General features: G+C 42.6%; 1 protein-coding gene across 1 annotated transcript in view; it reads right to left on the reverse strand.

The window, feature by feature from the left end:
- sik2b (salt-inducible kinase 2b) overlaps positions 1-22,661 on the reverse strand; it is a 62,513-nt gene that overhangs the window by 34,746 nt on the left and 5,106 nt on the right. Inside the window, exons 2-3 of the mRNA XM_045703410.2 lie at positions 13,591-13,707; positions 11,834-11,897 (exon numbers count right to left, since the gene is read on the reverse strand). Coding sequence (XP_045559366.2) covers positions 11,834-11,897; positions 13,591-13,707 — 181 coding nt within the window. The remainder of the gene's footprint in view (positions 1-11,833; positions 11,898-13,590; positions 13,708-22,661) is intronic.

Below are 22,661 nucleotides of genomic sequence, written 5' to 3' on the forward strand. Positions count from 1 at the left end.
TAAAGCACTGAATCTCAGCGCTAGAAGCGTCACTACAGAACCTGGTTCGATCCCGGGCTGTATCACAACCGGCCGTGATCGGGAGTCCCATAGGGAGGCGCACAATTGGCCCAGTGTCGTCCGGGTTAGGGGAGGGTTTGGCCGTCATTATAAAATAAGAATTTGTTCTTAACTGACTTGCCTAGTTAAATAAAGGTTAGACAAAAAAAAGATACATATATACAGTTGAAGTCGGAAGTTTACATGCACCTTAGCCAAATACATTTAAACTCTGTATTGTTTTTACAATACCTGACATTTAATCCTAGTAAAAATTCCCTGTCTTAGGTCAGTTAGGATCACCACTTTATTTTAAGAATGTGAAATGTCAGAATAATAGTAGAGAATGATTTATTTCAGCTTTTATTTCTTTCATCACATTCCGAGTGGGTCAGAAGTTTACATACACTCAATTAGTATTTGGTAGCATTGCCTTTAAATTGTTTAACTTGGGTCAAACGGTTCGGGTAGCCTTCCACAAGCTTCCCACAATAAATTGGGTGAATTTTGGCCCATTCCTCCTGACAGAGCTGGTGTAACTGAGTCAGGTTAGTTGGCCTCCTTGCTCGCACATGCTTTTTCAGTTCTGCCCACAAATTTTCTATAGGATTAAGGTCAGGGCTTTGTGATGGCCACTCCAATACCTTGACTTTGTTGTCCCTAAGCCATTTTGCCACAACTTTGGAAGTATGTTTGGCGTCATTGTCCATTTGGAAGACCCATTTGCAACCAAGCTTTAACTTCCTGACTGATGTCTTGAGATGTTGCTTCAATATATCCACATAACACATTCCTCGTGATGCCATCTATTTTGTGAAGTGCACCAGTCCCTTCTGCAGCAAAGCACCCCCACAACATGATGCAGCCACCCCCGTACTTCACGGTTGGGATGGTGTTCTTCGGCTTGCAAGCCTCCCCCTTTTTCTTCTAAACATAACGATGGTCATTACGGCCAAACAGTTCTATTTTTGTTTCATCAGACCAGAGGACATTACAAATCGTAGTCTGGCTTTTCTGGCGGTTTTGGAGCAGTGGCTTCTTCCTTGCTGAGCGGCCTTTCAGGTTATGTCGATATAGGACTCATTTTACTGTGGATATAGATACTTTTGTACCTGTTTCCTCCAGCATCTTCCTTTGCTGTTGTTCTGGGATTGATTTGCACTTTTCGCACCAAAGTACATTCATCTCTAGGAGACAGAACACGTCTCCTTCCTGAGCGGTATTGATGGCAGCGTAGTCCCATGGTGTTTATACTTGCGTACTATTGTTTGTACAGATGAACGTGGTACCTTCAGGCGTTTGGAAATTGCTCCCAAGGATGAACCAGACTTGTGGAGGTCTACAATGTTCTTTCTGAGATCTTGGCTGATTGCTTTTGATTTTCCCACGATGTCAAGAAGTTTGAAGGTAGGCCTTGAAATACATCCACAGTCAAATGATGTCAATTAGCCTATCAGAAGCTTCAAAAGCCATGATGGAATTTTCTGGAATTTTCCAAGCTGTTTAAAGGCACAGTCAACTTAGTGTATGTAAACTTCTGACCCACTGGAATTGTGATACAGTGAATTATAAGTGAAATAATATGTCTGTAAACAATTGTTGGGAAAATTACTTGTGACATGCACAAAGAAGATGTCCTAACCGACTTGCCAAAACTATAGTTTGTTAACAAAAAAGTTTTAATGACTACAATTTAAGTGTATGTAAACTTCCGACTTCAACTGTATATAGATATAAAAAAAATTGCACATAAGAGGGGGAGGGAGGGAAGGAGCGAGTCAGAGCCAAGATTACCTAACTCCAGTGTCCCTGGCTGCATCACACTCTTCTGTCCTGACCCTTACGCTGCCTCTCTGAGGGACAAACAGGAGGAAACAATTTGGGCCACGCACCCTTTTCCTGAGACAAATGCAAACATTTGGAATCTATTTTGGGCTTGGCTTATCTTGTTTTGGTTGACAACTAGAATAGTCTACATGTAAATAAAACTCCCCCCGTCCATCTCTAAAGATCATGGAGCCATCGTGGCTCGATTCTGTTCATATTTCTTTAATCAGTATTCAATGAGGCTAATAGTCTATGCGAGCGCACACACACAGCAACTCCAAAAATGATTGTCGCTGTATAATCCACACCGAATTCCCTATCCAAGCGGTAACGGAGCACCAAGTCTGGGACCAAAAGGCTCCTTAACAGCTTCTAGCCCCAAGCCATAAGACTGCTGAACAGTTAATCAAATGGTGCAAATAAGCATTTCACGGTAAGGTGAAATGTATTCGGTGCATGTGGCATTTAAAAATTATTTGTAACCATCTGCAAATGTCAAATCAAACTCGTTACGACTTCCTCCCGCCAATTACAACCTTCAAATCCTGCAGGCCCATGAACAGATATAATGGGGGAGAGAATTAATAATTCCTAATTCATCGTTTCCCATCCAGCCTCATCAACAGCCTCTGGGGAACACGTTTCATGGCGGACTCTTCACACCTCCAACCAGCAGGCAGCCGTGCATGCAGCTCTGTATTTCACACCCTCACATAGCATGGAGGGAAGGAGACGGAGAGGAATGAGCACCCATATCCCTCTACAGTAGGGCAGAATTACGTTGAAGAAATTAACGATACAGAACACTTCAGGTGTCTGACCAGAGTTCGGGTTTTTAGAGTCCGTGTCATTTCAAGTAATTTAGGTGGGGGTCGATGTTCCTCACAATAACACTGTTGACCATCCTGTGCTCAAACAAGAGGGCTGGATAAAAATGACAGATGGAGCAAGGGCAATAGCAAGCATTAAGCTGAATTATAATTCACGTATATACACAGAGTTCATCATGCAGATGGGAATGCATACGGCTAAAGTTCCAGGAAACTGTGACATTATAGACAGACAGTGCTTCTGATAAATGGTTCACTTCATATGGTTAACTCCATATTGTTACCCCTCTTGACTGAGGCTTCTCTGTGTGGCGTGTCGCTAATTAAAAAGAAAACGCACTTGGCATGGGAATGTGGCGAGGTGCTCTGAATACAGAGACTGGGTGGGCTAGGGCCGCTGCAGCTACACAACACAGCTATGCGATAAACCTCTCTGCATACACTGAGTAGAAGGCCTACAGCGGCCTCTTGCCCTATCGTACCTAACCAATCCCTCGCTAGAGAAAGTCTGGACTTTGGATCCTGGATACCTGTCTGGCTTGAATTAGCTGACACCATGACATTGGACAATAGAAGCATTGAAATAGACATTACGAGAAACACAAGAGGTTGACATGATTTTTGAAAGTTAATAATTATACTGTGGCTGATGTACTAAACCACCCAGACACATAAAATATACAGTCGTCCTTCTGAACTGAGCTGCAGGACAGGAAGGCAACTGCTTAGGTGTCACCATGAGGTCATTGGTGATTTTAAACAGCTATAGAGTTCAATGGCTGTGATGGGAGAAAACTGAGGATGGATCAACAACATTGTAGTGATTCCACATTAACCTAAATGACAGAGTGAAAAGGAAGCCTATACAGAAAATAATAATCCAAAACAACACTCAGCCCCCTTATTTTCAAACATGGTGGAGGCTGCAGCATGGTATGTGTATGCTTGACATAGGCAAAGACGGGGGAATTATTCAGGATGAAAAGAAATGGGATGGCGTTAAGCACAGGCAAAATCCTAGAGAAAAACCTGCTTCAGTCTGCTTGACACTGGGAGAGGATTTCACCTTTCAGCAGGATAATAACCTACAACACAAATCCAAATTTACACTGGAGTGACTTACGGACACTTTTTGGCACAATACAGGTCTGCAAAGCTCACAGCTGTGAGACTTACCCAAGAAGACTCACAGCTGTAATCCCTGCCAAAAAGTGTTTCTAACATGTATTGACTGGGGGGGGGGAGATACTTATCTAACCAAGGTATTTGTGTTTTTTTTCTATTCATCTTTATAAAATGTTAGAATTCTTCCACTTTGACAGAGTATTTTGTGTAGATCGTTGACAGAAAAATACATTTTAATCCCTCTTTGTAACGCAACAAAATGGGAAAAAAAGTTCAAGGGGGGCATAGACTTTCTATAGGCACTGTACTAGCCAGAAGGTAAACCAGCTCTGGCAAACCAGACCTTCAGCTTCACTGTTAGCCTAATCTGTTCCTTTCACACACTAGCAACAGCGTCTGGTGCGCTCCAGAGTGCTAAGAGTTAATGACACAAAAAAAGCACACTCATCACACCAGTGGAAGGATGAGTAATGCACTGCTTGAACGTCAGAAGGGGCAAGGAGGAGGACCGACAACATGGCAGCACAGTCAGGTGTACTCAGTCAAAGAAGTGTTGCATTTTGGGAGAAAGAGAGGAGGAGAAGGGGGGTGAATGATGAATCACAGATCTAGGACAAGGTGTTAAAAACAATGAGGAAAAAGCTCAGAAGAGCACCGCGTTCCAGGTCTGTTGGGGAAATGTGTAATCTCTTAACAGCTGCTCAGGTTTAGAAGAGATTGGAGAGCCGAGCGAGAGCAGGACCCGGCGTCCGTACATTTCTGTGCTGGCCAGCATCCAGACAGCCAAGCAGAGCCTGCCCACTGAACAAGGGCAATAACAATGCTCTCCCGCTCTCCCTCCTTAAACATCTCAGCTCCAAATGTATTTTCCTGAAACTTAGTGCTGAAGTAAAGACGTACCCATAGGCTACACAATTCAACACTTACCGAGCAGGCCCCAGGTCAAATAAGCCAGCAAAGAGATGATAATAGTGTCAGCTGGGTGAGTCAACAGTATAGCCAAGCCTTTTCAGCTCAGACAAAAAACACCGATACCTACTGAGTAACCGAAGAAAAAAAACTTTATAGACAACTATTGCAGCAGACAAAAGAAGTTGACAGGCAAAATGAATCTCGCCGGGGCACTCTATCAAGAAGACAGATGTGTTCAGGCCTAGTCAATAAAACCCACCCACTCTCTGGCAGTTTTCATTTTAATATGCATGGCCTACATTTTTTCACCCCCTTTCCAAATTCAAATGGACATTCCCTTCCTCTCTCCCCCCTCTCCTCTGCCTTGGCGGTTCTGTTCTGCCGCTCCTCCTCATTATTTGTGGTTGACCCAATTTCTCCAGGTATGATCCACTCCCGCAGCGCTGGGTGGGTGGGTGAGGCTCACTAGCCAGCAGACAGGTTGGAATGGCTGCTTTCACTGTGTCCGGCACCCACTACCCTGCCAGACTCAAACTCCATAGGGCTGGGATGGATGGATCGTAGAAATAGACCTATTGAAACGGTTTAAGTCATTGACTTGTATAGGAACGTCCGTTCTAGTAATTCTATGGGATGGACATACTAGAGCTGCTCCCAGACAACTAGCTAGTTGACACTCAGAGTCTGGGACAAAGCTGGATGGACACAGACCGAGAGCAGTAGGCTAATAAAAATAACTTCTAAACAGTGATTTAATTTTTACATTTTTATTAATTTCACGAGTTCTCATTTACAACTGCGACCTGGCCAAGATAAAGCAAAGCAGTGCAACACAAACAGAGTTACACATGGAATAAACAAACATACAGTCCATAACACAATAGAAAAGCCTATATACAGTGTGTACAAATGAGGTAGGATAAGGGAGGTAACGCAATAAATAGGCCATAGTGGCGAAATAACTACAATTTAGCAATTAAAACACTGGAGTGACAGATGTGCAGAAGATGAAAGTGCAAGTAGAGATATTGGGTGCAAAGGAGCAAAAAAAAGAAATAACAGTATGGGGATGAGGTAGTTGGATGGGCTATTTACAGATGGGCTATGTACAGGTGCAGTGATCTGTGAGCTGCTCTGACAGCTGGTGCTTAAAAGTTAGAGAGGGAGATATTAGTCTCCAACTTCGTTCCAGTCGTTGGCAGCAGAGAACTGGAAGGAAAGGCAGCCAAAGAGGAAATGGCTTTGGGGGTGACCAGTGAAATATACCTGCTGGAGCTCGTGCACGGGTGGGTGCTGCTATGGTGACCAGTGAGCTGAGATAAGGCGGGGCTTTACCTAACAAAGACTTGTAGATGACCTGGAGCCAGTGGGTTTGGCGACGAATATGAAGCATACAGGTCGCAGTGGTGGGTAGTATATGGGGCTTTGGTGACAAAACGGATGGCACTGTGATAGACTACATCCAATTTGCTGAGTAGAGTGTTGGAGGATATTTTCTAAATGACATCACCAAAGTCAAGGATCGGTAGGATAGTCAGTTTTACGAGGGTGTGTTTGGCAGCATGAGTTGCAAAATAGGAAGCTGATTCTAGATTTAATTTTGGATTGGAGATGCTTAATGTGAGTCTGGAAGGAGAGTTTACAGGTATTACACCTAGGTATTTGTAGATGTCCACATATTCTAAGTCAGAACACTCCAGAGGAGTGATGCTGGACGGGCAGGCAGGTGCTGGCAGCGATCGGTTGAAGAGCATGCATTTAGTTTTACTTGCATTTAAGAGAAGTTGGTGGCCACGGAAGGAGAGTTGTATGGCATTGGAGCTTGTCTGGAGGTTAGTTAACACAGTGTCCAAAGAAGGGCCAGAAGTATACAGAATGGTGTCGTCTGCGTAGAGGTGGATCAGAGAATCACCAGCAGCAAGAGCGACATCATTGATGTATACAGAGAAAAGAGACGGCCCGAGAATTGAACCCTGTGGCACCCCATAGAGACAGCCAGAGGTCCGGACAACAGGCCCTCCGATTTGACACATTGAACTCTATCAGAGAAGTAGTTGGTGAAACCGGCGAGGCAGTCATTTGAAAAACCAAGGCTGTTGAGTCTGCCGATAAGAATGTGGTGATTGACAGAGTCTAAAGCCTTGGCCAGGTTCGATGAATACAGCTGCACAGTATTGTCTCTAATCAATGGCGGTTATGACATCGTTTAGGACCTTGAGCGTGGCTGAGGTGCACTGATGACCAGCTCGGAAACCAGACTGCATAGCGGAGAAGGTACGGTGGGATTCGAAATGGTCGGTGATCTGTTTGTTAACTTGGCTTTTGAAGACCGTAGAAATGTAGGATAGATATAGGTCTGTAAGAGTTTGGGTCTAGAGTGTCTCCCCCTTTGAAGAGCTTTCCAATCTTTGGGGATCTCAGACAATACGAAAGAGGTTTAACAGGCTAGTAATAGGGGTTGCAACAATTGCGGCGGATCATTTTCGAAAGACAGGGTCCAGATTGTCTAGCCCGGCTGATTTGTAGTGGTCCAGATTTTGCAGCTCTTTCAGAACATCGGCTATCTGGATTTGGGTGAAGGAGGAATGGGGGAGGCTTGGGCAAGTTGCTGTGGGGGGTGCAGGGCTGTTGACCGGGGTAGGGGTAGATGGGTGAAGTGCTTTCTGGTGATTGGGTAAAGAACTGGGGCTTTAAATGATGCTACTTGACAGCCAGTCAAGTTGTACAAATGTAGCTTGGTGGATCTTTAAATTGATGTTAAGTGGAAGGGATGTCTGTTTATAGTGGAAGAAAACAGAACATTATAATCCTGTTTACTTACGTCAGCGTTTGTGCTGCTTGCTGGGTATCTGTCAATCTCAGTGATGATGTTGATGGAGACGGCATATAAATGCATTACCTAACCATATTACATTGCGCAATCAGGACTTACAGCACAATAAGTGGGGACAAAATGGTTCTGTAATACCTAGACATGATCTGCGAAGCAATCTAAGGATTCTCTGAAACGAGGTTACCCAATGTACTGAGCGCACAATCAAGCCCAGTCTATTTCTATCATAATGGGCTGATTGCAAGACAAGTCTTCCAAGCGCCACAGAAGCCAATACAGCCCCGGAAAGAGTCCCAAATGGCACCCTATGTAGTGCACACATTAAGGGCCCTGGTCAAAAGAAGTGCACTAAAAAGGGAATAGGGTGTCATTTGGGATGCACTCCATGGTATCAATGCCGTCGTCTTTGTCCCATTCACTTGCCCCTACTCTGTATCCTTCATTATCAGTCGTGGTGAAAACAAGATGGCTGTTAGAATCAACACCAGTGTCAGCTCTGAGCTTGGCCCTGGCATAACCTAGGCACGGGGAGACGCAGTGTCAAACACAGAGTTTGTTTATTTAGTGCAGTATCGCTGCTTTGTGCGCACACCCACACACAGTGATGACCATCCAAAAGGCATCAACCACTTGATGTAAATCATTGCTACATTTCCCTCCTCCTGAACCTCTGTAAACATGCATTACTCTGACTAGGCAAAATCACACACCCTAAGAAGTGAGAATGTGTGTAAAAAAATTAAATAAAAATGCAACACGAAAAACATACAGTGCCTTCAGAAAGTATTCACACTACTGGATTTATTCCACATTTTGTTGAGTTACAGCCTGAATTTAAAAGATATTATATTGAGATGTTGGGTCACTGGCCTACACACACACACACACTCACCCCCATAATGGAATTATGTTTTTAGACATTTTTACAAATTAATAAAAAATGAAAATCTGAAATGTATTCAACACCTTTGTTATGGCAAGCCTAAATAAGTGCAGGAGTAGAAATTTGCTTAAACAGTCAAATAATAAGTTCCATGCAATAATAGTGTAGAGGATCGGACCCTTAAAAAAAAAAAAGAAAAAAAAAAGCCTAAATGACATATCCAAATCTAACTGCATATAGCTCAGGACCTGAAGCAAGGATATGCATATTCTTGATACCGTTTGTGGAAATGTGAAATTAATGTAGGAGAACACATTAGATCTGATAAAATATAATCTTTGTTCCATCAGCTTTGAAATGAAAGATAAGTGATATAATGGCATTTAGGAGTCTAGATGCAATTTAGATTGCAGTGTATGTGCAAAGTTTTAGACTGATCCAGTGAACCATTGCATTACTGTTCAAAGTCTGCCCAAATGGTCAATTGATACATTTTCAAGTACATAACTATAGAGAACATACACAAATGACATGGCTTGCGTTGGGAAGAAGGCCTGTCTGTGACATCCATGTACTGTGCAAAAGCGAACTTTGCTTATGTGCTTTTCACATCTTTACCTATATCATACGATATTATCTTAGGTTTAGATTCCATCTTATATGGTGGGCATATAGAACAGACAGGTAAGCCTGTATCAACTCTGTACAGATACAGACAGGTATTGAAGAAAGCCTGTTTTGACTGACTTCTAAACTGAATATGGAGGCCAGACAAGCGCTACTAACCCGTGCCGCCTCCTTGCCCTCTCCCTGCTCCGGTGGGTGCCATCCAAGTGGCACAACAATGTAAACAATGGTCTTAGGACAAACTAAGTCAAAACATAGTGATTTTAGAGATGATTTCCTAGACTATCTATCGAATGAGTCACAATCATAGAATTCTAATTATATGGGTTTCACACAATGGTTCTCACCTATGACAATCAATCTTCACTGAAAGTAAGCTTTGGGGCAAGATATGCAAATGGAGGGGGAACTCATGGGAACATTTAATCAAATCCTCTCACAACAGGTGGAGGCATTCCTTTTCCCAACTGCCTGTCCTTCAACAGACAGAAGAAGCATTCCCTTTTGATTACGTAAAAGCCAATCAGTAACATACAACGCATTTGGAAAGTATTCAGACCCCTTTACTTTTCCCACATTTTGTTATGTTACAGCCTTATTCTAAAATGGATTTAAATCGATTTTTTCCTCATCAACCTACTCACAATACCCCATAATGACAAAGCAAAAACTGTTTTTTTGAAAATTAAGTAAATATCACATTTACATAAGTATTCAGACCCTTCACTCAGTACTTTGTTGAAGCACCTTTGGTAGCGATTACAGCCTTGAGTCTTCTTGGGTATGGCACTACAAGCTTGGCATACGTGTATTTGAGGAGTTTCTCCAATTCTTCTCTGCAGATTTTCTCAAACTCTTTCAGGTTGGATACAGAGCGTCGCTGCACAGCTATTTTCAGGTCTCTCCAGAGATGCTCAATCGGGTTCAAGTCCGGTCCACTCAAAGACATTCAGAGACTTGTCCCAAAGCCACTCCTACATTGTCTTGGCTGTGTGCTTAGGGTCGATCTCCTGTTGGAAGGTGAACCTTCGCCCCCAGTCGGAGGTCCTGAGCGCTCCGGAGCAAGTTTTCATCAAGGATCTCGCGGCACTTTGCTCCGTTCATCTTTCCCTCGATCCTGACTAGTCTCCCAGTCCCTGCCGCTGAAAAACATCCCCACAGCATGATGCTTTCACTACCATGCTTCCCGTAGGGATGGTGCCAGGTTTCCTCCAGACGTGACACTTGGCATTCAGGCCAAAGAGTTCCATTTGGTTTCATCAGACCAGATAAACTTGTTTCACATGGTCCGAGTGTCCTTTTATGTGCCTTTTGGCAAACTCCAAGTAGGCTGTCATGTGCCGTTTACTGAGGAGTGGCTTCTGTCTGGCCACTCTACCATAAAGGCCTGATTGGTGGAATGCTGCAGAAATGGTTGTCCTTCTGGAAGGTTCTCCCATCTCCACAGAGGAACTCTGGAGCTCTATCAGAGTGACCATCGGGTTCTTGGTCACCACCCTGACCAAGGCCTTTCCCCCCGAATGCTCAGTGTGGCTGGGTGGCCAGCTCTAGGAAGAGTCTTGGTGGTGGATGATGGAGGCCATTGTGTTCTTGAGGACATTCAATCCACTCAGAACAGCCTCAATTCGTTGGGGCATGGACTCTACAAAGTGTGAAAGTGTTCCACAGGGATGCTTGCCAATGTTAACTCCAATACTTCCCACAGTTGTGTCAAGTTGGTTGGACGTCCTTTGGGTAGTGGACCATTCTTGATACACACAGGAAACTATTGAGCATGAAAAAAACGTATCAGCATTGCAGTTCTTGACTCAAACCGGTGCACCTGGCACCCATTACCACAGGGTGTCCCAAACCTTTTCATTCAGGCCACCCTTCCAGCATTGGGGAACATTTTGCACCACCCCTGTGTGCGTGCCACATTTATTTCTATGGGCACAAGCACGGTTCATGACACAAAACTATTCACACCCCTCTGGTTGGCGGAGAGAAAATGTTGCCGGTTTAAAGCCTATTTCAAGCAATTCTACACATTTTGTCATGGGCTGCAGAGAACATTCTGCAGTTTTAAAGCAAATCTTTAGGTAATTCTATACATTTTGCCATGTATAATGTGTATTCATGTGATATTTGAGTGACTAAAACATTACAAATAAAATCTATGGGCTAAAAAACATTAGCTGACATGCGCTAGTTGATCCGGACATTTCTTACAAGTTATAAAATCTCTCGAACGTATGCAATGACTGACATGACAAGAGGAACTGATGAGGCACTACCCAATTTTGAAATTGCACCTTGTGCATTCTACTATTACAACTTTCAAGAAAGCCCCGCCAACACAGTTTGGGAACCACTGCACTACCATGCCCCCGGTTCAAAGGCACTTAAATCTTTTGTCTTGCCAATTCACCCTCAATGGCACACATACACAAACCATGTCTCAAATCTCTCAAGGCTTAAAATCCTTCTATAACCTGTCTCCTCCCCTTCATCTATACTGATTGAAATATATTGAACAAGTTGTATGAATAAGGGATCATTGCTTTCACCTGGATTCACCTGGTCAGTCTATGTCATGGAAAGAGCAGGTGTTGTTAATGTTTTGTACACAGCGTATAGGCTACAGCAGGCAAGTACACAATATAACTAACAGGAGAGGAGAGGTGACAACACATGACAAAAAAATCTTTCAGCTAAAATTGTTTGACATTGTTTCCAGTCGGGTACAAATTCACTTGGTACGTCTGCTTCACTTACCGAAAATCTCCCCGTTTTTGGCATACTCTGTCACCAAGTAGAGCATGTTTTTGGTCTCCATCACCTGTGAAAAAGGGAAGGAAACAATGAGTAAGCAATAAGCACACAGCAAAACAGATTAAGACCAACCTCAGCAATGACCTTGGTGCTGTTAAAATGTAAATTCATCTGATAATCCTCGTGCATAGATTCCTGGAACAGTATTAGGCTGGCTGACGTGGGTGTACTGAGAACAGCAGAACAGTCTTAAATGAAAGGATCATAAAAGAACAAATGAATTAATACAAACTTGCATTGATCAGCAGAGTAAATGTTGCAAATGTCACACCGTAAAGGCTCATATATGCTGCTCACAGCAAATAAAAGAATGCTTTATTTTTTGGAATTACAAAAATGACACAAATATGGAAGACATGAGAGAATGGGAACGATGTTCTGGTTGAACGGCTCCACTATTCCCAGTAGAGAGACGGTACTGATAGTGCCAGCGGTGTGTGTGGGAGGACACCAGGGCAGCATCCCAAATGGCACACTATTCCCTATGTGCACAGCATCCCAAATGGCACACTATTCCCTATGTGCACTTCTTTTTGACCAGGGCCCTATGGGAGGTAGTGCACTACATTGGGAATAGGATGTCATTTGGGACGTGTCCTAGAATTAGCCAAAGAAAACAAAGGGATGAATAGAGATAAAAAATAAACGCATTAATGAATCAGATACATTCACATAGGAATCCTACAAAGTGGTTATTTCATGTAAATTCCCATCTGGGCAAACTTACGCTTTACTCGGCACCATTTCTGACCAATATGCCCGTCTCCATGATTTTACCAAAAACCCTGTAGGGATAATCAATGTCACTTTCCCCAGTGCTTTCCATAACATGCCGATCACATGGCACTTACTATCCAAATTCTGTCACAGTACTTGGTCAACGATGCAAATGGGGAAATTACATGGATTGTTATCCCATGCAAATGTCAACATTATAGCCTACAAGTTCATTGGAAACCGTGAAGAGCTGTGTGTGTGTGTGTGTGTATGTGACTGTGGAAAACTTGGGCCTCTGAGTCCGCGGAGCGGGCATCCTGTGAAGCAAAGACCCCAAGACAAACTGAACGGGGGGGGGGGGGGGGGGGGATTGGTTGTTTGGAGATGAGAGCCGATGCCAAGCCTGCTGCCCTCTGTTTATGAGGCCTGAAAGGAAATGACTAATTGACCCATGCCGTTTGTATGGAAGAGCTGTTGGAAATAATGATATACAATGATTACACAGCAAAGCCTGGACCAGAGCCATTTGGTTGTATAATAATAATTAACTGCTATTCACATTCCCAACAACCAAAGTGACCTAAAGTCTTATGTAAGAAAAGTGAAGTCTGGGGTGGGATTTTCAGGTTGACTAGTAGGACCTCCTCTGATTGTAGAGCTTGACAGCTGAACATTGCTTTTCCCCCCACTGCTATTAACACAAGAGGCTGAATCCTACAGTACAGTTTAGGTGAAATTTTGTTAAGCACCTTGACACGTTGCTTTGAGAGGGCTGGTTGGTTAGTTATTAACTCCGTCAGACGTCAGTTCTGATATCTATGAAGGTCTAGGACTGTGAAGGCCAGGTAGATTGGAGATGTTTGCTCACCCATTAGAAAATGTCCTGAATGACCATAGGCATTGCACATTTATACAAAAACCCAGAGGAACAAATAAAAATTGATTATATTTTGTAGACTGGTGTTTTAAAAGGAGCGGTTTACCTGGTACAACTTGATGATGTGCGGGTGGTCCAACATTTTCATGATCTGTACCTCCCGGTAGATCTTCTCCAGGTTCACAGCATCTAGTTGGCTCTTGTCTATGATTTTAATGGCAACCTGTGGAACACAGAATACAGTGATGAGTCCCTGGACAAAACATTCAAAAGGATTCCCTTGATATATTCCTTTACACAAAAAGACCTCTATATAAATGTATGCATATATATATATTAATGTATGCTTAGAATTATCTGCCTCAGTCTTAGCAACACTTAAATGTATGCATATATAGATATATATATATATATATATATATATATATATATATATATATATATATATATAGGCATACATTTAAGTGTTGCTAAGACTGAGGCAGATAATTCTAAGAAAGTCCAAAGGCAAAAGTGGTAAGCAGTAGGCCTATCTCTCCCTAATATAATTCCACAGCACTCTAAGTTCTTGCAAGGCGAGCACAGACAATAAACCTCAAACACTATCCTTTGCACAAAAAACGGTTTGCTAAGAGAAATCATAAACAGCTTTTATATTCTGCCATCCACACTGGGTGAGAGGTAAGGGGGGCAGACACTAGCAGAAGCTGCTGGAAAACAGGCAATTTCTTCATCCTTGCAAGAGTTGATTAACAGTGTCCATGTCATGATAACATGCAATATCCCAAGTCTAGCTCTCTCATAAACAGCATTTAACAAAAGCGAGGGGAGGCCTTTAATCATTCTACTCTAATCTTACCCAATACAATGCTTGATTACATCCATATCACTGCACTAATGCTCCCCTCCCTCTTCGTTATGAACAGAAGACATTTACACCTTGATCACACCTACAGCATCATTGCGCAAAATGGTACGCAGCATCATCTGGATATGAGTGCAACAAAAGTTCAACATTCACCTTCTGCTACCATTTCTGTCAAGCCGTCTACGCATATTGTTTGATGCATACGTTCAATATTTCCAATTTATGCACCACAAAGAACGCACTGCAACTACCTCTGCAACGCAATGCTGCAAGGCAAACGCAGTGTTCCATTGGAAATGAATACACTTCTGGTGTACCAAAACACAAAGACGCTGTCGGTGTGATGAGGCGTTAGGCCTACTGCCAGCCCCTACAAGGAGGTCAAGTAAGGTTCGGGGGCATTCTTGAACTGAGGACCTACTGATCACAAGATCACTAAGACGATATGAGTAACGAGAGAGATTTTAAATCTTGCAAAGTCAAGAATCCAGGACAGTGGGCTGCTGCTAATACCATATCCAAGCAGTAAACACTAAACAGGGGCTGACGGATTTGCTTGGCAATTACTAGTTATGTACAGAGTAGCCCCGTAATGGACTAAAGGAGCCTAATGTTGCTCATTATAATCCAAGGACCTTAAAATGTTCTAGTTAAAGGCGAAATGGCTTTGGAAGCCAAAACAGACAAATACCCCATCTAAACGTGAATCGATTCTCAAATGCGGTACGGTTATAGAAACATAAATCCCCCTACTTTCAAATAATTCCACAAACGCAAACAGCACACATACAGATAACACAGCTGCAGCCAGCGGTATTTTTCATTGACAACCCGTTTGTGGCGTCCGTCTTCTGTTTACATACAGGTGTTTGGAGACGCATATACAATACCAGTCAAAAGTTTGGACACCTACTCATTCAAGGGTTTTTCCTTTATTTTTAATATTCTCTACATTGTAGAATAATAGTGAAGACATGAAAAAAAACTATGAAATAACACATATGGAATCATGTAATAGCCAAAAAAGTGTTAATCAAATCAAAATATATTTGTAAGCTATGTAACCTATTATTAAATAATGGCAATAAAGAACCTTTTAGATTTGTATCATTTAGATGGAATATTGATTAACCACGACATTGATTTTGAGATATGAAGACTTATTATAAATTAAATGAAACTATTCCACAAAAACGTGCATATGAAAAATCACAACTTGCACGCAGATCAGTAGAAATGGTATGATAGCTTGACACTCCAAATGGGAAAGGTTGCCAACCGCTGGTGAAGCCTATTACCAGGGGCACAATCTGCGAAGTGGGAGGGGGGTCTGGTCAAGAACAGGTTTTTTTCTTCTGGTTAGGCTATAATGATCTCTGGCTCCCTCTTTTTTGTAATTTGTATGTCTTTTTAAAGTCGCTGTGCTTATTAAAGCATCAGACAAGCTCAGTAGCCTACATATAGTTTACTTTATTCAAATATAGGGTGTGTGTCTATATATGGAAACATTTGTCACCATCTGGATGTCATCTTGACGTGCCAATTAGCTAACGTAACGAGGTTGTATCGAGGTTCTTCCCACTGTTTTGCTTCACCGGGCAGATGTATCATGCTGCTGGCAGCAGCTAACGTAGCCAATTTGTTCCATCCCACTTGAGTATACTTTGAGTAGGATAGCAGCCTACACAAGAATTAACTTGTAGCATTGGTAGTCACCGTGATACAGTCTACTGCTCAATGAGAGTTTGCGATGCAAGCAGGCAACACAACATCACCGGGCACAGTGTGTCCTTATTTCCTGCTTGCCGGCTAATGCCGAGCACTGCTGTCCTGCAGTAAGGAGAAGGAAGTAGCTAGATCGTGTGGCCAATATCATGCCAGGATGACAGCTAAAACGAATTTATTGTAGTGATTTTCCCCGAAAATGTACAACTACGGCATTAATATCTACATAAAAATAAAAACAATTACCCTGATAGAAATGGAATGACTCTCTCAAGTCCCAACTTTGGCAGACAAGTTTCTAATTCTCGTTGAAGTCACAAGAATAAATTAGCTAGCTGGTGAGGGCTCATTAGTACAACTGACTGAACCGAATCCGTTCGTCCCCACTCAACTCTTGCTGCATGGCATGCATCATACATTTTGGGCACCAGGCGTCTCCGTATAGCCTCTCCCAGTGGAAAACCTGTGCTAATTAGCTAGCTACAGTACCAGTTAAAAGTTCGGACACACCTACTCATTCAAGGGTTTTTCTTTATTTTTTACTATTTTCTACATGGTAGAATAATAGTGAAGACATCAACACTATAAAATAACACATATGGCATCATGTAGTAACCAAAAATGTCAAATCAAATTTTATTGGTCACATACATGTGTTTAGCAGATGTTATTGCAGGTGTAGGGAAATGCTTGTGTTAAACAAATCTAAATATATTTTATATTCTTCAAAGTAACCACCTTGATGACAGCTTTGCACACATTAGGAATTCTCTCAACCAGCTTCACCTGGAATGCTTTTCCAACAGTCTTGGAGGAGTTCCCACATATGCTGAGCACTTGTTGGCCGCTTACTTACTTCTATGAATAATCAAGTGCGTGTCCTTCCTCAAGACTGACAGGAGCACTCCAAACAAAAAGACAATGAATAAATTGACAGCTCGTAAATGGAATGAAATCATAATTATCACAAGTGTAGTCTACTGTAGTTGTGCGCTCTAAAAACAACGTGTCCACACCTACAACAACAATGGTAAGAATAGAATAATAATATATTGAATGCATTAACAGAAATTGCCCTAACCAAACAAACGTTATAGATGAGCAATTATGGTAATTAACAGTACATGTACTACTGGTGTGGCACAGCCTATCGACCAAACAATCGACCAGTCGACTAAATGGGCTCAGCCCTAAATACAACACAGCTTTGGTGACACCCCTGCCTCCAAAACGAATGGTGTTGACAGCTTGGAACTTTTAGAAATGATGCTTCTCCTCCCGACTGTGCCATTCTGCTCGTAAAATTATTAATTGCTTTACCCACATCATTTTAAAGTGTTCTTGGGTAAACTATATCTACTAAATAAAACGTTGAATCCACCCTCCAGAAAAGAGTTGTATGACGATTATTACTACAACAAAAAAAATTGTTCACGGTTATTGTCCTTAATTGTCGGTTACACGATTCTACGATAATTGTGCAAGCCCTAACAACAAGTTATTTCTCCCTCGCCCATCGAAACAAACATTACTTTCTTTTACAAGTTTTAACTAGCACCATGCTGCTCTTTTTGCAAGCTAGCAAGCATAAACTAACAAGCTGGGAAGGGCTTATCAAGAGGACTGACTGAACCGAATCCATTAAGCTCCACCCGACTCTCAACTGCGCAACACGTCAGCAATTTGGGCACTAGGTGTGTCCGCACAGCCTCTCCCTAATCCACCCGTCTTCCGTCTGTTTCCGTAAACAAGCAATGTAACATGGAAATACGGGCATGTATGAACCCTAACCCTATAAAAAGGTGTGTAGTAATTTAACCTTTTGTTTTTGGAAAATTATTTATTGCCGATATGAAAGATAAGTTCCTTATGTTTCCAAAACCGTACCTGCAAGGATGCGTGTTAACGTTTAGAGCAAGCGTCTGGGCTCAACAAAAAAACTCCCCCGTTCATTAGATTCTACCGTCAAAAGGCGCTAAAGCAGTTAGCGTCTTAGCTCTCGAAAACTCTAGGCGGCATTAGAGAGTTTTCAGCCATGTATACATTTTGCACAGATCAATAAAGCTATGGGTGCCTCTATCCAATGAAATGTCACTTCTGCTACACTTCCCGAGTTACACACATGTGTTCGGACTATGCTAGATACCGTAGCTAATTAGCACAGGTGGTCGTCTCGTCTTCCGGCTGTTTTCTATAAACAGATACAATTTTATTTGTCACATGCGCCGACTACAATACGTGTAGACCTTAGTGAAATGCTTACTTATAAAACCTTAACCAACAATGCAGTTAAGAAAAATAAGTCAAAAATAGATAAGTCAAAAATAAAACATTAAAGTAACAAATAATTAAAGAGCAGCAGTAAATTAACAATAGTGAGGCTATATTCAGAGGGTACCAGTACAGAGTAAATGGGTGGGCCTGGTCAGGGTAGTCATTTGATTAGCTGTTCAGGAGTCTTATGGCTTGGGGGGTAGAATAACAAGCGCTGTAACATGGAGATATGGCGTGAAGAATGGCGCCGGAGGGGATAGCTGACGTTTTACGTGCTCCTAACCAATTGTGCTATTTTGTTCATTTTTACGCGTTGTTTGTAACTTATTTTTTAACCTGTCTGGGCTAGGGGGCAGTATTTTCACGGCCGGATGAAAAAACGTACCCAATTTAAACAGGTTACTACTCTGGCCCAGAAACTAGAATATGCATATTATTAGTAGATTTGGAAAGAAAACACTCTGAAGTTTATAAAACTGTTTGAATGGTGTCTGTGAGTATAACAGAACTCATATGGCAGGCAAAAACCTGAGAAAAATCTAAGCAGGAAGTGGAAAGTCTGAGAATTGTCTAAAGCCTTCAGAAAGTGGTTTGAGCCTTCTCCTGTCACTGGGCAGATTATAGGAGCTCAGTTACTGAGTGGTCTGCCTGGCAACAAAGGGATTGGATATGCTCGGTCCCGCGAGCGCGCCGTTCCTCCTTTTTCTTCTTGAATGAATACGCTATTGTCCGGTTGGAATATTATCGCAATTTTACGTTAAAAATACCATAAAGATTGATTTTAAACAGCGTTTGACATGCTTCTAAGTACGGTAATGGAACATTTTGACTTTTTGTCTCTCGTTCCACGCTCACACGTTATGCCTTTGGATAAGTGATCTGTACGCACTAACAAAACGGAGGTATTTGTACATAAATATGGATTATTTCGAACAAAAACAACATTTCTTGTTGAAGTAGCAGTCCTGGGAGTGCATTCTGACAAAGATCAGCAAAGGTAAGAGCATATTTCTAATACTAATTCTGAGTTTAGGTTGCCCCGAACTTGGCGGGTGTCTGAATAGCTCACCGTGATGGCTGAGCTATGTACTCAGAATATTGAAAAATGTGCTTTCTCCGTAAAGCTATTTTAAAATCTGACACAGCGGTTGCATCCAGGGGTAGTCTATCTATAATTCTTAAAATAATTGTTATATATTTTGTCAATATTTATGATGAGTATTTTTGTAAATTGATGTGCACATTCACCGGACGTTTTGGTGGAATACATTTTCTGAACATCACGCGCCAATGTAAAATGCTGTTTTGGGATATAAATATGAACTTGATTGAACAAAACATACATGTATTGTGTAACATAATGTCCTAGGAGTGTCATCTGATGAAGATCGTCAAAGGTTAGTGCTTCATTTAGCTGTGTTTTGGGTTTTATTGACACATGTCCTTGCTTGGAAAATGGCTGTGTGATTATTTTTGTCTATGTACTCTCCTAACATAATCTAATGTTTTGCTTTCGCTGTAAAGCCTTTTTGAAATCGGACAATGTGGTTAGATTAACGAGAAGTTTATCTTTAAAATGGTGTAAAATAGTTGTATGTTTGAGAAAGTTGAATTATGACATTTTGTTGTTTTTTTATTTTCCGCCCTGATATTTCACTGGCTGTGTCCCGCAGGTACCTAGCCCATAGAAGTTAAACTTATTTTGTACATAATGTTGCTGCTACCATCTCTTATGACCAAAAATAACTTATGGACATCAGAACAGCAATTACTCACCTCGAACTAGAAGAACCATTTTTCTTTAACGAGTCTGATGCGAAGAATATACTGCTTTCTCAGGAAAGGGCCCAAATCCCTGTCATTTGCGTGAAGAAAAGACGGAGAAAAAGGGGGCAGAGGTCGGGCTGCCTTCTGAGAATTCGTAGGCGAGTGAGTAAACTCCCACTGCTATCCGTTCTATTGGCCAATGTGTAATCATTGGAAAATAAAATGGATGACCTACGATCAAGATTATACTACCAACGGGACATTAAAAACTGTAATATCTTATGTTTCACCAAGTCGTGGCTGAACGACGACAGATAATATAGAGCTGGTGGGATTTTCCATGCAATGGCAGGACAGAGAAGCTACGTCTGTTAAGACAAGGTGTGTCTATTTGTCAATAACAGCTGGTGCGCGATGTCTAATATTAAAGACGTCTCAATGTATTGCTCGCTTGAGGTATTGCTCGCCTGAGGTAGAGTACCTTATGAAAAACTGGAGACCAAACTATCTCATCTCATCTATATTATTCGTACCCGTCCATTTACAACCACAAACCAATGCGCCTGATTCCTGCTTACAAGCAAAAAAACAAAAGCATGAATTACCAGTGACCAATTACCAAATGGTCAGATGATGCGGATGCTACGCTACAGGACTGTTTTACTTGCAGACTGGAATATGTTCCCGGGATTCATCAAATGGCATTCAGGAGTCTTCGGCTGCAACAATAAGTGCATTGACGTCGTCGTCCCCACAGTGACCGCAAGTACATATCCCAAACAGAAGCCAAGAATTAGAGGCAACATCTGCATTGAGCTAAAGGCTAGAGCTGCTGCTTCAAGGAGTGGGACACTAATCCGAACGCTTATAAGAAATCCTGCTATGCCCTCCGACAAACAAAGTATCAACACAGGATTAAGATTGAATCCTACTACACCGGCTCTGACGCTCGTCGGATGTGGCAGGGCTTGAAAACTATTACGGACTACAAAGAGAAACCCAGCCGCAAGATGCCCAGTGATGCGAGCCTACCAGATGAGCTAAATGCCTTTTGTGCTCACTTCGAGGCAAGCAACACTGAAGCATGCATGAGAGCATCAGCTGTTCAGGACGACTGTGTGATAACGCTCTCGGTAGCCGATGTGAGCAAGACCTTTAAACAGGTCAACATTCACAAAGCCGCGGGGCCAGACGGATTACCAGGACGTGTAGTCAAAACATCCGCGGACCAACTGGCAAGTGTCTTCCCTGACATTTTCAACCTCTCACTGACTGAGTCTGTAATACCTACATGTTTCAAGCAGACCACCATAGTAATGTGCCCAAGGAAGCAAAGGTAACCTACCTAAATGATTACTGCCCGTATCACTCACGTCAGTAGCCATGAAGTGCTTTGAAAGGCTGGTCATGGCTCACATCAACAGCATCCTCCCGGATACCCTAGACCCACTCCAATTCACATACCAGCCCAACAGATCCACAGTTGACGCAATCTCAATCGTACTCCACACTACCCTTTCCCACCTGGACAAAAGGAACACCTATGTGAGAATGCTGTTCATTGACTACAGCTCAGTGTTAAACACCATAGTGCCCGCAAAGCTCATCACTAAGTTATGGACCCTGGGACTAAACACCTCCCACTGCAACTGGATCCTGGACTTCCTGACGGGGCGCCCCCAGGTGGTAAGGGTAGGCAACAACACGTCTGCTACGCTGATCCTCAACAATGGGGCCCCTTAGGGGTGTGTGCTTAGTCCCCTCCAGGTCTCCCTGTTCACCTACGTGGCCAAACACGACTCCAACACCATCATTAAGTTTGCTGTGGACACAACAGTGGTAGGCCTGATCACCGACAACAATGAGACAGCCTATAGGGAGGAGGTCAGAGACCTGGCAGTGTGGTTGAAGGACAACAACCTCTCCCTCAATGTGAGCAAGACAAAAGGAGCTGATCGTGGACTACAGGAAAAGGCGGGCACGACAACACCTTTTCCCCCATCTGGAGACTGAAAAGAATTGGCATGGGTCCCCAGATCCTCAAAAAGTTCTAAGGCTGTAGCATCCAGAGCATCGTGATCGGTTGCGTCACTGCCTGGTATGGCAACTGCACGGCCTCCGACTGCAAGGCGCTACAGAAGGTAGTGCGTACGGCCCAGTACATCACTGGGACCAAGCTTCCTGCATTCCAGGACCTAAACTCAGCGAAAAAAGAAGCCTCCCCTTTTCAGAACCCTGTCTTTCAAAGATAAATCGAAATAACTTCACAGATCTTCATTGTAAAGGGTTTAAACACTGTTTCCCATGCTTGTTCAATGAACCATAATTAATGAACATGCACCTGTGGAACGGTCGTTAAGACATTAACAGCTTACAGACGGTAGGCAATTAAGGTCACAAAACTTAGGACACTAAAGAGGCCATTCTACGGACTAAAAAACACCAAAAGAAAGGTGCCCAGGGTCTCTGCTCTTCTGCGTGAACGTGCCTTAGGCATGCTGCAAGGAGGCATGAGGACTGCAGATGTGGCCAGGGCAATAAAT

This window comes from Salmo salar, chromosome 20, assembly GCF_965601325.2.
Source record: "Salmo salar chromosome 20, fSalSal1, whole genome shotgun sequence".
Lineage (NCBI taxonomy): Eukaryota > Metazoa > Chordata > Actinopteri > Salmoniformes > Salmonidae > Salmo > Salmo salar.